Raw genomic sequence first — 15,108 nt, forward strand, 5'->3', positions numbered from 1 at the left:
GAAACCACAGCAATGTTTCAGTTTGATAACAAGTAATTCAAAGTAACTGCATTTCTTGGCTAAGTTATCTATAGTTCTCAAATAAAAACACTTGCTAATCTGAATAAATTACTTTGAGTTATGTTTTTTATTTATCTTTGTGATACAAACATGTTCTTCTGAGTTTGTCTTGTCAAAACTTATGACCTTGTATTTTGTTTTATTCTAATATATTTTATGTCATCCTCCAAATCATATCAAACTTCTGACATGCAAACCTATTATTCAAATGCTATTTGAATTAGAGGTCAGTGGAATACTCTAGGCCCAAGTACTAGAACTATGTGTAGAATTTCATTCTGGAAGTAATCCGTCAATTATCATCTCACAACTGGGAAAATCTCTAGCATTATGACCTTCAAATTGGTAAATATCTCAAAAATCTTCTGTGTTAAAATATGAGCGTTAAAATAAAACTCTAGGAAATTTCTACTAAATCCAAGTTGCTCTGAGACTAGAAGCACCTGAGTTTCATGCCCATAATAGGGGCTGAACAGAACTTGAAAACATTCTTATTTACACCCTTCCAAGCTAGTGCTAGGGATCCTAGACAAGTCATTTAACACATTTGAACTTCACTTTCTTCATCTGCAAAATGGATATCAATAATATCTATTCTACTGATCTCTCAGGATGGCTTTTAATGATCAATGAAGAACTGTGAGAGTGCTTTGTAAATGTTAATAAGCTATGTAAATGTTAATTTCTACAGTAAGATTTAAGAAAACAGGAACCTGAACTAAACTGAAAAGGTAATTTCCCCATTATTGAGCCATAATCATTCCCTGGGAAAACTCTGGGCAAATCTCAGTGATGTTTATATACTTATAGTAGACTGAAATTTGTAAACTAAGCACCCACCAGAGAAGATAACACCATCGTCTCAGTCTATTTTACCAAAAACTAATGAAAACCACTACTGTAGTCCTAATTTCCCCATCTTAAAATTCCTACTGTTGGGAATTCTGGGGGTAGGGGTGAGGGCAGGGGTGGTGGTGGTGGCGGCGGCGGCGGCATGTGTGTGTGTGTGTGTGTGTGTGTGTGTGTGTGTGTAGGTGGGGAAAGGAATGCAACCATACATGCAATGCTTCTTGTCACGAAGTCTCAAATAGCTTCAGATGTTAGGTTTTGTTTTATGCTATATAAATAGCTATTAATCTTACCTTTGGTCTCTAGGGTTACTGGATCAGAATACTCTCCAGCCACAGCCTTGTTACAAGCTCGCACTCTGAAATTCATATACTTTGAATCAAACTTTAAGCCTATAAAAATGAAAATGGTTTTCAGATCTGAAAAGTAAAGGAATCTACTCCAAAAGTATGAATAAAACAGATACTTTTCCCTCCTTGGAACTATCCCTTTACTCAGGAAAAATACAAATTTATTTAAAATGCTGATAATGCCTGAAATAAGAAAAATCATGATATATGATTTTCTTCAAAAGAAATAAAGTTTATTAATGAGGTTTTTTTTCAACTATGTGATAAAAATGTACTCTCAAGCTTCATTAATAGTAATGCTTTGAGGCCGGCCGAGTGGCTCAGTTGATTAAGAGCTCACTCAAGAGTGCGAGCTCTGAGCAACAGCAGTTCGAGTCCTGGCTGAGCTGAGCTGCTGCTGAGCTGCCAACAGATGGCAGGATGGCTCAGCTAAAAATAAATTAATTAATTAATTTAACAAAATAGTAATGCTTCATTCAAGGAGAGATGCTACAGTATAAAATAACATACTCTATTTCTGCAATGTGAACACCCTAAAGAATTTTTGCATTTATGAAACATTGTCTTTTTATGTGAAAAAGAGAAAGTGAAGCATAGGGAATAATAGCAAATCTCTGAAGTTAGTCATATCTAGAATACAATAGTCCAAAAATTACTAGCTATGGGACTTAACATGACACAGCCATAGTTTTATACCAGAAAAGTGGAAATAATAAAACAAACCTCATTAATTGTAAATATTAAATGAGATGTACTGTGCTGATTAAATGAGATGTATTAGGTAATAATACACTTCAGCCCAGTTCCCGATAAATAGTAAGTGCTCAATGTCAGTAAAGTTACTAATATCACTGACTGTGTAACAAGCACTGAACAAGTCAGGCAACGTTCGACCATTTCAAATATCCGAAGTCCCCTATATAGTGAGATATCTTTTTAAAGACTTTCAAAAGATCTACAAATTTCTAATACCAAGTCACAGCTCTACTTTAAGTTACCGTGAAGGTAATCTTAAAAGGGTAAAGGCAACAGTATTTATAGTATCATTGAATTGTGGAGTGGTGTGTACATCTAGAAAATTGACAATGTTTTTATTATTAGAAAACCAAGGTTAAAAACTAAATGTTATTCTGAAATATGGTTTCCAGAACATCCCTTCATGTGTGTTTTACATACATTATTTTACCAGGTTGCAAATATCCATAAGTAATTTAAATGAAGGTTTTCTTGATATGTTAAGAGAAATTCACTTCTATAATGAATATATAAAAATTCACTTGGCTAAAGAAACTTAACTTTATATTTTAAAGTAATTCAAAATATTTTTCACATTTATTATGTATTTATTTTCTGAGAATGAGATTCACGATATGCAGTCGTTTTACCTGATAATGTATATTCAGTACCCTTAATATTATCAATTGTCTCCCAGCATCGCTCATCCTTTACACGTGGAAGTCCATCAAAATTAGTTTTCCTATATTCCAGTATAAAATGATCAATCTTATTATCTTCTTCTGGCATTCTCCAAGCTACTGTCACAGAGTTGTCAGCCACCAAACACTCTATTGGATCTATCTCTGGAGCTTTGGGGACTAAAGAATAAAAAATAAGTTCATTTCTCATTTATTATAGTCCTAATCCAATATTTATGTTTGTGATTCAAACTATGCTTTTTCATGTTGTTTTGAACTGTTCAATTAAAGCAAGCAGGCTAAGAAGACAGACACCCTATAAATGCAAAATAACCATTTTTCAAAGCCCTATTTAAAATTTCATATATCAAAGGTTTTTCTTTGACTTATTCAAAGTACATTAAAATCCTAGTTGGCAAAAAGCAATGCTAAGAATAAAGAATCAAGAATGACTCGTTGCTTCTCAAAATGTACTTTTAATCTATTTCAAACAGCTGTAGAATTGTAAATTAAATCATTATTGACAAAACAGAATAACTTGTTTGAATCCAATGATTCATATAATTCAAGATATTTTCAATGTATTTTAAAAATATTTTTTATAAAAAATTGTAATCTCTTAATAGTAAACAAAAATGAGGTCCCCAATCCCCCAAAATACTTAAGCATTAAAAAATGTTTCTCCAAAGAGTTCTATGATTCATTAAAATAAATTGTGGAGTAAATGAGCCACAATTAACATGTATGAACATTAATCAATGTCATTTCCATAAAAGAGGTTTTTCCACAGCTCCTCAACATGAACAGATGTTCCATTTATGTAACCACAGGCTAATCAGAGAACCTGGTCCTCCAGTGACACAGATGTGTCTGGAATGTGTGAAACTGTGCAGGTACTGTGTTTAAACATTTTGTTGCTAAAAAAAAAAAAAAAAAGGAGTTTCAAAAGATTTGCTCCAAGTATGCAAGCAAGGATGGTTTAACATTTTAAATCAATTAATGTAATCTATCTATCACATCAGCAGAAAAATCGTATGATCAACAGAGAGAAAAAATATTTGACAAAATCCAACAACCATTTATGATAAAAGCTCTCAGCAAACTAGGAATAGAGGGGGTTTTATTTGATAAAGAACATCTACAAAAAACCTAGAGTTAATACCATATTTAATGTTGAGAAACTTGATAATTTTCCCCTATGGCAAGGATGTCCTCTCTCACTACTTCTACTTCTATTCAACACTGTACTGGAAGCTCTAGCTAAATGCAATAAGACAAGAAAAGGAAGTAGAAGGTATACAGATTAGGAAGGAAAAATAGTCTGTTCGCTGATGACATGAGTGCCTAAAATCCCAAAGAATCAACAAAAAATTCCTGGAATTAACAAGTGATTATAGCAAGTCTGCAGGATGCAAGGGGTGAACAGGCAGAGTACAGGGGAATACTAGGGCAGTGAAACCATTCTGTATTGTAATGTTACGATGGATAACTGATATTATACATTCGTCAAAACCCAAAGAATTACATAACACACAGAGTAAACCCTAATGTAAACTACGGACTGCAGTCAATAATAATGCATCCATATTGGTTATATCAATTATAATAAGTGTACCACACTGATGCAAGATGTTAACAGGGGAAGCTGTATGTGGGGGAGGAGGAAAGTGTATGGTCACTTTATTATCTGTTCCATTTTCCATACACCTAAGCTTGTTTTTAAAAACAAGCATTAAAACAGCTACAACAATAACAATAAAGGAATTATACACAAAAGCTAAAATGCAAAGCAATGTGAGACCTAACAAGTAACAAAGTAAACCAAATTATGTTGGATAGAATAATCAAAACCAAGATGAAAGGACTTTGATAGAAATTTTAAATCTTCAAGTCTAACTAGTAAGAAACAAGAGGGGAGAGAGGTGGGACAATTGATCTCCATTAACTGTAGTCTTCAAAATTCAACTCTAGTATGTGTGTAATTGTACAATAAATACTTGGAATCTGATATACCTTATTAGTGAGACAAAAGACAACCACAGAAGTATTTATCATTTGTCATTATGATTAATTTCCTTCATTTGCCTTGTAGGGTTTTTGTCCCTATAATACATAACAGATGTTAGTCTCTATCACTGGAACATAAACAATACAGACTACTATTCATTGCCACGAGAACAGACCACAGGCATTAATGAATTTAATATACTCTGCACTGCTTACACATGAGGAAATGTAAAGGCCTATTTGGCATGCAGTAATTTTATAATTTTGCCAAGTCAAAAACCTGCACTGAAAAAGGCTGGGATAAAGTAAGAATCACTTAATTTTAAGTGGGTCTGGCTAACTCTCCACTACACAATACATCTCAATTCAGCTACGATTCCAGTAAGAATTCACAAGTAGATTCTTCTTTCTTCTGAATAACGGCCCCCAAAAGAAAGCAAACTGCTAAAAGTGGTAACTGCAGTAAATTTTTTTAAAAATCCAAAGAAGTAGTGATACTTGGGAGGGTAAAAGAAAATTTACATAATTTAAGAGTGGTATGTCACATTAAGGCTAACTTGGACCTAATATGTGGGAAGTCCACCCAAGACTGTGTACTGAAGTTCATTAAATGATAAAACTTCAGGGGAAGATGAAAGGTGGTAAAATTGTTATGTAAAAATATCACTTAGAAAAATTCAGAACTCTCTTTGGAAATGAGAATAAAAGGCAATTCACAGCAATTTCCATAAAACAACAGTTAACTAGCAATAGTGTGGAAATATGTTCAAGAATTTTACTAACGTTTTCTCTGCATGTGAATGTAAAAGGGCAAGTGGCCATCAACACTGTCACAAGCATGTTTCCCATTTTAGTTGTAGAAGCTCAGAAGAGAAGATTATAAACTCTGAGTTTCAATGTATAAAAAAATGTCCTAAAATAGAAGAAAATGGCTTTGCAATTATCATCCATCATCAACACTTTCATTTTTCAGACTCAGATAAGTCCACAACTCATGTTACTATGCATATGCAGTGTAGAGTTAATTTCTGTGGTGTTTATGGAATGAATTACTAAGGGATGAAGGTATCCATTTTTTATTTAATCAGCTTGCACCTTACAGGAAATTTTTATGCTATAGCAGAATATGAAAAATTAGTAATAGGAATTCATCTTTCATAAATTTTAACAACATACTATACTTTTCTTTCAGAGTAAAGCTCCTCCACAAAAGGTTTTCTTGTTGTTTTGTTTTTTATTATACCTCACTACTTCATACTGTCTTAACAGTTTGCCAAAAGAGGAAGCCCTAACTGTGCAATGCAATCTACTTAACTGTACAATAGGCACGGCCTCCCCTGTTAAGACATCACTGAAAACTCAAGAGATAGAGTAATGGTGAGAAGATTGCTTTTTAGTAGCTTTTTAAAAAATCAAAATAATAAAGTGTGTATTAACAATCCCCCACTCCTTATTCTCCTTCTGAATTTAGAAGTAGTGTGAATGATAATATAATGGTTAGTAATTCTTAAAGAACAATTCACAGGTAGATATCCACTGACAAGTATACTTTCTTCCTCTACAACTATAGTTCATTCTCTCACCTTTTCCTTCTATAAACTCTTCTAACACTTCTGATCTATATCACACAAGTTAATACTTCACTTGTGCTACCTTTACTAGTTCAATTAGTTTCATGACTACTAACAACACCTTTCCAATCATATTTTAAATCCTTGGCCAAATATTCAGAGAAGAATGGTTTCATATGATCAAAATTCTCTATCCAAAAACAGCTAACCTCTAAAACAATAAAAGCCAGTTTTAACAAAGCACCTGTTTAAGTAATAAAGCACTTCATTTTCAAGAGACTTCCTCATACCCCAAATCACCATGTTCACAAATTGTTTCAGCTATCAACTTAACAGCATTACTTGATGCTAGCTAAAAAGAGAATACTACTAACCAAAAGGTCTTTAATTGGCTCTTTCACACATGTGGACAAATATTTGGACTCAATTTCAAATGGTTTTGGCTTCTGGAATATCCTCATACTAATACTCTACTAAACCAATGTTAACATACTATCACTGGAAATAAAACTCCATCTGAGCCAACAACTTCAACAATAATGGTAACGAAAGATGCTAACATTCATTGAGTGTTAACTATTGGGTTGCCGGAAAAGTCATGTCACATTTTTGCAACTAAAAACATAGAAAAAATACATCATGACTTTTCTGACAACCCAACATATGCTGGATACTAACTATCTCAAGTGCTCTAGAGGTTTCAATTCATCTAATTCCTATACAAAACCTAGAAGGATAAACATCACATTTTAAAGATAAAGAAAATGAGGAAAAGTTAAATAACTTGTTCAAGGTTACACAGCAAGTAAGTGGCAGCTAGGATTAAATATAAGAAGTCTGGCCCCAAGACGCAGTGATACATCATGGTTTACTGCTTCTATCAAATTAACAATAACTACCAGTAAAATAATTCTCTAAAAATAAAAACTAGCAGTTTTAACTATTCCTTAATTGAAGAAAAAAAAATCACACTATACTTCTTCAACATTTATATTCCAATGTTCATCACAGAAAAATTTGCAGAAACAAAGTTTTTATACATAACTTTACATGTAATATAACATGCTTACTTACCTGGCAAAAACTTCAAAGTTTGCAACATCTGTCTTTCCTGAGAAAAATCCACCATTAAATGAGTCATGTTGTCACTGACCTTTGGTTTCAAAGAAAGGCGAAAGGCTGAAGCCATTGTTACTCTACGGCAAACACAAACATACTTTTAAAAATAAAAGAATGGGAGGTATCATATATTTAATATACAAAATGAAAAGATAGAAATTATTTCACTCTAGTTATTTCAGAAACTATAATAAAGGCAACAAAACTAAATAGAAATTTGCTCTTAGAGTCTTTGAAAATTAAATAAAAACTAAAATATTTTTAAATTTAAAGACATTTAAAATAACTTTAAGGAACTTTCCTCCACCCAGTTTTATAAAACTGCATATAAATACAAACATCACAAGAGATAAATATCCAGTATAAATCATCTTTAGCGGACGCAATGGTCATGTGAGCCTCTGTACAGTCAATCTCACTGACTTCCTGATGCCAGCCTCACTCCTTTCCACATGCCAAATAATGAACTGTACATACACCCTGATTCAAATATTCTTCCTACTAATCAGAACTACTCCATGGACCCTCAAATAAGAGCAGAGGTACACTGACCAAATACTGTACAGCTTGGTGGCTGCCAAAGACAGGTCATGGATGAGAAAGGAGAGAAGTGAAACCACGACTTTGAATACCATGCTAGTAGGTGTCACTCTGATGGTCAACATCGGCTACATGGAAGGATGCAAGGAGAAACAGCCCTGTGAAACCATATGCCATGGAAATAAGAGGAGCTCCATAAATATTTATTAGAGGAATGCAGTGTAAAAAACAATAACAAAAAAAGAAAGAAGTCATACCAGACTTCATTTTACCCAAACCAGGGGAAAACTGTTCTGTCAATTATAACTGGGCACTAAAAGAAATTCTCATGTTGTATTGATTTGTCATTTTACCTCACATTTCAATTTTGCATATTAAATTTCCACAAGTATCACAAAGTAATTCCCCTTATTATCTTTGGTCAAAGAATGACACAAAAGTAATATTCATGAATGTTGTATTCCTAGCACAAAATTTGGGAGACAAAGTAAATAGAGCTGGAGGAACAAAGAGAATACAAGGCCTAGTCATTCAGATCTGCCAAATCTACTCTAGGGATCAGTGGTATAAGAAATATCAAACTTGTTGCTGTATTCAGTTATTTTGGGATGAAAAATGTCTGTTTCTGTATTCAGTTATTTTATTTCATTTTAAAACTGGGAAAGTAATCACTTTATTTAGTATAAACAATGAGTTAACTGATCTATTTCTCAAGAAGAAAGTGCTATACTGAAATACAATTCATAGAGAAGGGAACTCACACTTAATGAACGCCAGACATAACGCTGAATGTTTCACACATATTACCTTAAGCTGCTGGTACTTAGTAATAAAATTTCAGATTATATCAATAAGAAGTTAGGAGAGAAGGCTATATACATTATTTTCTACTGCCCCAAGTATCTTTTGACTGGAAGACTTCCGAAAGAGCTATATTCAGATAGGTACTTAGTAAATACCCATAGAATCAATGAATGGGTTTGAACCTACTTGGTTTCTACTAAACCAGATTATTTAAATGTTAGCTGAGAACTGTTTAGAAAAAAATTTCTGAAAGCATTTTAGGGAATTTAAATCTGAAACTTTATCTGCAAAGATTAATTTAATCACTATGGCCTCAAAGAAAAAGAATGTTCCCCCAAAATGTACTAGAAAGGTCTATCAAAGCCTAAAAAACAAGAATGACCTTTATTTTCTAGTCTGAAATGAAAATTTCAGTCTCCATAAGTCAAGTTAGATGTTTAACAATGTTATAATCTTTCAAAAGACAACTTTTTATTTTTAAACTGAATATATTTTAGACAACTGTACTTCAAAGCCCAAACTAACAATCCAAAATCCACAGATAATTCTCTACATTACAGGATCCCAGTGGTTAGGGAATGGTTTAGTTCACCCTGACTTTCTCAATTTATTTCTAATAGTACAAGCTGACTACAAGGATCCCTTCTCCTCCTCATTTTATTTTTGCAAAGAGAAAATAACTGCAAAACATCTGGATGAATACTTTTAATTTCCTTAAACTACTTGCCTAATTTGACTCCTCTCTTCATGATTCCTTTTCTTCAAGAACCAGTGACTCCTGCAATATGCCTCAACTAATCACCTTTTAACATTACTACGTACCCAGAAGTGTATACCAGTGATTTGTGAAATTGTAGAGATCTGCTACGTATTATCTTCTCATTTCTGTCTTTAGTGTTTCCTGTCACTTCCACTATTCCCCTTGTATAACTCATATCACAGCAATGATAAATACTTACTTGTCACAGATACTTTCATTTTTATATATTTGATTCCTTGCTCAGGTATGTTATACATTCTTCCTTAAAATACCACTTATGTCTTAATATAAGGGAGTAATTAATCCTTTCTTCACTTAGTGAAAATAATTATTTTATTATGACTATATGTTTAAATTATTTTTATATTAAAATGGCAATGATGGAATCCTAGAAATGTGCTTCATGGGAGAAAACCTGAAAACTGTATCAGAAAAACCTGAACATTATGAAACTAAAATCAAGTTTAAAAAATTAAGCCAAGGCCCAGAAACGTTCCTTAGGCAGGAGATAAAAATTCTGTGAGAAGTCTCAAAAAAAAAAAAATAAGTACAGGCTCTGAAAAACAAACAAATAAAAAATAAATGGAGGGGCCGGCCGAGTGGCGTGGTGGTTAAGAGCTGGCTTGGGACGCCAGAGGCCCCGGTTCGGATCCCACATATGAAGGCCAGTGACACTGCCCTCCACAGCTAAGATGCTGAACAACAGCTCAACCTGGAGTTGGGCTGCTGTGAGTCTCTGGCGACGGCGTAGGCTGCAGCTACTGCTGCAGTGGGTTGCCATGGGCTACCGTGTGTAGCCAGCAGCCAGTGTGAGCGGCCAGCAGCCGCAGCGAGCGGCCGTCCAGAAGCTGGCGACTGATCTGCCTCGGCCGGGAAAAGCGCAATGATGGTGCCAACTTGGGCCAGTGAAGCAACATCCTCCACAACTAGATTGAAGAACAAAACGACAGCAACTTGTCTGTTCCCCTTCCCCCAATTCCCCAGTGCTGTTCCCATCCCCCAATTCCCAATAAAAATCTTAAAAAAAATAATAATAATAAATGGAGTTTGCCCTGGCAGAAAAAAGGAATTCTGACTCCTGAGATTACATGGATACTGATGAAATCACACCTAAAGTGTGGCTTAGAAGAAAAGAAGTCAAGTTTCTGAAGAATACATTCAGTGATGAACACTAATCATAAAATTAAATTCTGCCAAACAAATCTGAGAAAGAGAAAGAGGTCAGGGGAAGGACAGCATTCTGGGAAGCACAGAACCATAGAGATTCCTAGAAGAACAAGACAGGGTTGTGCAGGGTCTCTCAATGTCTTTGGACAGCGCAAAGCCTGATTAGGAAATGACTTCTAATCCAGAAAGTCAGGGACCAGGGCAGGACTGAGTGAAGTAGGTGGCTAAACAGGATGATAGTCTAGCCAGGGTGGAACATGGACCACTCATAGCAAACGCCAGCAGACACAACCCAAAACTACCTCATCCAAAAAACTGACCCACCTAGCACCCAGTCCTCAGACAGTCAATAGTTTTCACCTTCGAGTTCTCATCATCTCTCTACATTCATGATTTGTAAGAATGATCCATGTCTTTAAACAATCCCTGGTATAAAAAACTACAAAAAATGTAAAAATTAATATTTGTGTTAAGAATGCTCTATGACTGCCATGTGACTCTTGCCTCCAGTCAAATAAATGGCCAGGAGAAAAACACAGAATTGAAGTCTTCAGTCAAGATTAACAATAGAGACACTGGTTTTCACCGTCTATAATGAATAATTTTGTAAATTATCTGATGAAGAATAATTTACTCTAGGATTCAGAGTGGTGATTTGAAGAGCTGTGCCTTTCAGAGAATCTCATAATCCTCAAGCAAAGAAACCAAAGTGATCATCTCAGTGGAGTCAATGCTCAGTGACGAGCGAGGGAGGTCAGAGCCATGTCTTGCGTGGTAACCCAATCCAAAACTGCCAGCAGCTTGTTTAGCCCTTTGGTGTAGTCATTACAGCAAGTATCACCCTTTGCTAATCCTGGCTCTACTCATGAGAAAGACCTTTCAAGCTAAAGTCTTTCATCATTTTCTTTACTATTCTCTGCCAATAAACTAGATAGTGGTGGCATTAGAAATAGAAAGAGATGGCACCAAGAACAGGATGGAATGAGAATACAATGGTGTTAAACAGGAGAGCAGTGAAGTAAGACAGCTTTAGCTCCTGAGAACTATTTAAAATGCTGTGACTTCTCAGAAAGAAAGACATGCTTATAAAATTTAAAAACAAAAAATGCATTCCAGGAATACATATTTTTTAATTATTTAAAATGGTTCCCCATCCATTAGCATAACTAATTAAGAACTGTTCTAAAACTAACTATATTATACCAGAAATGAAATTCTTTTGGAAGTACATAATTGTCCACACTGTGTTTTTTAAAAATCTTGCTGATACATTGTTTATTCCAGAAAATATGCAGAACACATTTTTATTTTCGTACTTGTCATTAGGTATATTTATTTTCAATGAGATTCCAATAAGAAACTGTTCTTGAATTTCATTTCTGACGTCAATATCAATACTTAAATAAAAATGTAGGTTTTTTTCCATACCTATCCTTGATCTGTCTGGCAGCCTTGGAGCAAATCAGGGAGAAGAGAAAGAAGGCAGTTAGTGCTTTTCATGCAAGTTTCAATGGCAGTGACATGCAAGAAAAGTTAGGATATAAACCCTGGAATAGATTAGTTCATATTCACCAAAACACAAATTATAGGAAATATGTACAGTTTGCATCAGCTTGGATAATGTGATGTTAGAACAACAGTAGAAAAACCAGATCCCATATACATCGCCTTAAAAGGAGGGGAATTTAACATGTCAAACTAATTCCAGGTGACTTCAAATGTTTTTTCTTACCTTAGGATTATCATAACACACCTTCACTTTCATTCAGTCTGACACTCTTCAACTAGAACAATCAATCTCCTTCATGGGGCACACATTTCTATGCATTCTGATTGTTTTCTTACACATTTCAAATCTGCTCTCCATTGTTCTTCAGGCATCTCTTTCACCATTTCATAATGATTGTTCCAAGCTTTCTCTATATGACCTCACTGGGCAAGGGCTGTGTATTCTGGGCAAGGGCTGTGTATTGTGAGAGCTTGTCTGCTAACATATAAAAGTAGGCTGCAGTTCTACAATCCTTTCCCCCCAAAGAGTGAAGCTGTAATGGCAAAAATTCAGACAAGGAGAAACCAGAGAAATACTTCTAGCGATGGGGCCTTTCCTTCAGATGACTTCATAGAAGCTGCCAACTTAAACCTGTTCTACATAAGATCTTTATTATTTATTTATTTATTTTGGGAGAATGCTAGCACAAGAGAAGGATACAGCTATTAGTGCTGCACGGTCACAGAAAAATAATGAAAAATGAAAGTAAAACCTGTTGTCCCCTTACATTTATATAGAATATACTATATCCAACAAAAGTTTTTTTCCCCCCACTGGCCAGAATAATTAACAATACATCCAGGGCCGGCTGAGTGGCTCAGTTAGTGAGAGTGCGAGCTCTGAGCAACAGAGTCACCGGTTAGATTCCCACATGGGCCAGTGAGCTGCCGCTGAGCTGCCAACAGGTGGCAGGGTGGCTCAGTTGGTGAGAGCACGTGCTCCTAACAACAAGGTTGCCTGTTCAACTCCCACATGGGATGGTGGGCTGTGCCCACCCGCAACTAAGACTGAACACGGCACCTTGAGTTGAGCTGCCCTGAGCTGCTGATGGGTAGTCAGATGGCGACTGGACTTGGAGCTGAGCTAGCTGCGCCCTCCACAACTAAGATTGAAGGACAACAACTCGGCTTTCCCTTCCCCAATTCCCAATAAAAACTCTTAAAAACAAACAAACAATACATCCAATGTAGACCACGGCTGTTTTGCTCAACACTCTATCCCCAGTGTCTAACACACAGCACATAGTACTGCTTAATAATTACTGGACGTAACTGAATAGTAAAGGTCTATAGCAATGCTTCTGTTGTCTCGCTTCTTCAGTTCTAACATTGTTCTTACTTGGTATTCGTTAATTTTATATCCATCCTAAAATATCCTGGTCTGATACCTTTCTACACAAAAAAACAGAATTGCAATTTAGATCGGCAGTTCTAGCACTGTATTCCATGACCTTGTATACTAATCATTCTATTTTTTTATGAAGGGATTTTGGTCTTTAATGATTCTAAAGATCCTTTTCAAGTTCCACATTCTACAGCAGACAACCCAATTCTGTGGCATCTATCACATGTTCCTTAAATCACAACACTGCTTTGGTACTAGGGATAAAAAAATGTTAAGGAAGTCAATTACATTGATATATTTTTTAAATTATTGTCATAGCTAGAATTACAAAGCAAAGGTTTTAATGTAAGTGCACTTGATGTTTCTTTACATATGGAGAAACTGCCACTAGCATTACTCCCTAAGACTCTTTCTAGTCCCTCATTTCTCCTAAAATGATGACTTAATCTGATAATGAGTTTGAAAGGAGAAACTAAAAGTAAGTAACTCAGCACCTTTCCCATTTTCTGGCAGCTTGCTTTTCCACAGGGAACATATATTCTGTTCTTTCCCTTGATGCAGTTAAGTTTCTCTGAACCAGGCTCCCCCACACAGATACCTGAGGTAGCTCCGTAATGACCATACCTGGGTGAGTAAGTCTGTCTAATTCTAGGATTCAATATTAGGAAGCTTGTCCACTGATACAAGCCAAATTCTCCAATACCATTTTTATCAGTATTTGGCCTCTTATCAGCTTTATTGTTTTCTCTTATTTCCCAACTGGTTTAGAACTTGGTTAAAGAAATGTTACTTACCAGTCACTCTCAAATAACCCAACAATATGAAGACCACTACTGTTTTTTTAAGCTGACCATGATTCAGTTTTGTGTCTAGTGTTACTTAATTTAGTAAGGTGCCATGTTTTTTAGTGTGTGCAAGTGTGCACACATACACATGCATGTAAAGCTTTCATGTTATCATTTTATGTACTAGGTTGTTTATGACAAACCAGAAAAGGAATCAATGAAAAGCCAGATAACCTAGCCTAAACCGTTGTCCCATGTATTTATACATAAATATATCCAGTTGGTAAAACTGAAGACTCCATAGTTCCTCTTTCATTTAGGTGCAAATTTTACAGTACATACACTGTGCAAATGCAGGAGGGGTTGAAGAAGTTATTCTGTGCAATGTAGTAGAAAGTTTCAAATTCTTAAGATTAATTCTTTAAAAGGGCCCCATTTCAAGAAACGTCTTACACTGGAAAATAGATTAATTTTTTTTCTGGAACTTATTCCAAAGCAGAAAGCCACCCAAAAGGTACGCATTACTATGTTGCTTGATTCCTCTAAGTTTCAATTTCAAGAGTGATGCATTCTGTCAATTAAACAAGTCTGCTTAATAAGTACCAACTGACACCAGCATTTACGACTGTTCACCTCCAGTATATTTATTTGCACCTACATAATTCCACTTAGTGAGTTATGTTATGAAAAGGCCTCGGTGAATGCTTAGATTTTTAGGTTATGGTACTGTATATTACTAGAAGGCCTTCAAGAAGTATTAGTCATATTACTTTGCTCAACATCATTGT

At 35.1% G+C, this 15,108-nt stretch overlaps 1 protein-coding gene across 1 annotated transcript in view; it reads right to left on the reverse strand.

Annotated features, from left to right (window-relative positions):
• Positions 1-15,108, reverse strand: part of FSD1L (fibronectin type III and SPRY domain containing 1 like) — a 64,269-nt gene that overhangs the window by 28,327 nt on the left and 20,834 nt on the right. Inside the window, exons 5-8 of the mRNA XM_019623685.1 lie at positions 12,071-12,093; positions 7,327-7,448; positions 2,645-2,854; positions 1,203-1,301 (exon numbers count right to left, since the gene is read on the reverse strand). Of these exons, the coding sequence (XP_019479230.1) occupies positions 1,203-1,301; positions 2,645-2,854; positions 7,327-7,448; positions 12,071-12,093 (454 nt within the window). The remainder of the gene's footprint in view (positions 1-1,202; positions 1,302-2,644; positions 2,855-7,326; positions 7,449-12,070; positions 12,094-15,108) is intronic.

This window comes from Hipposideros armiger, unplaced genomic scaffold, assembly GCF_001890085.2.
Source record: "Hipposideros armiger isolate ML-2016 unplaced genomic scaffold, ASM189008v1 scaffold_558, whole genome shotgun sequence".
NCBI lineage: Eukaryota > Metazoa > Chordata > Mammalia > Chiroptera > Hipposideridae > Hipposideros > Hipposideros armiger.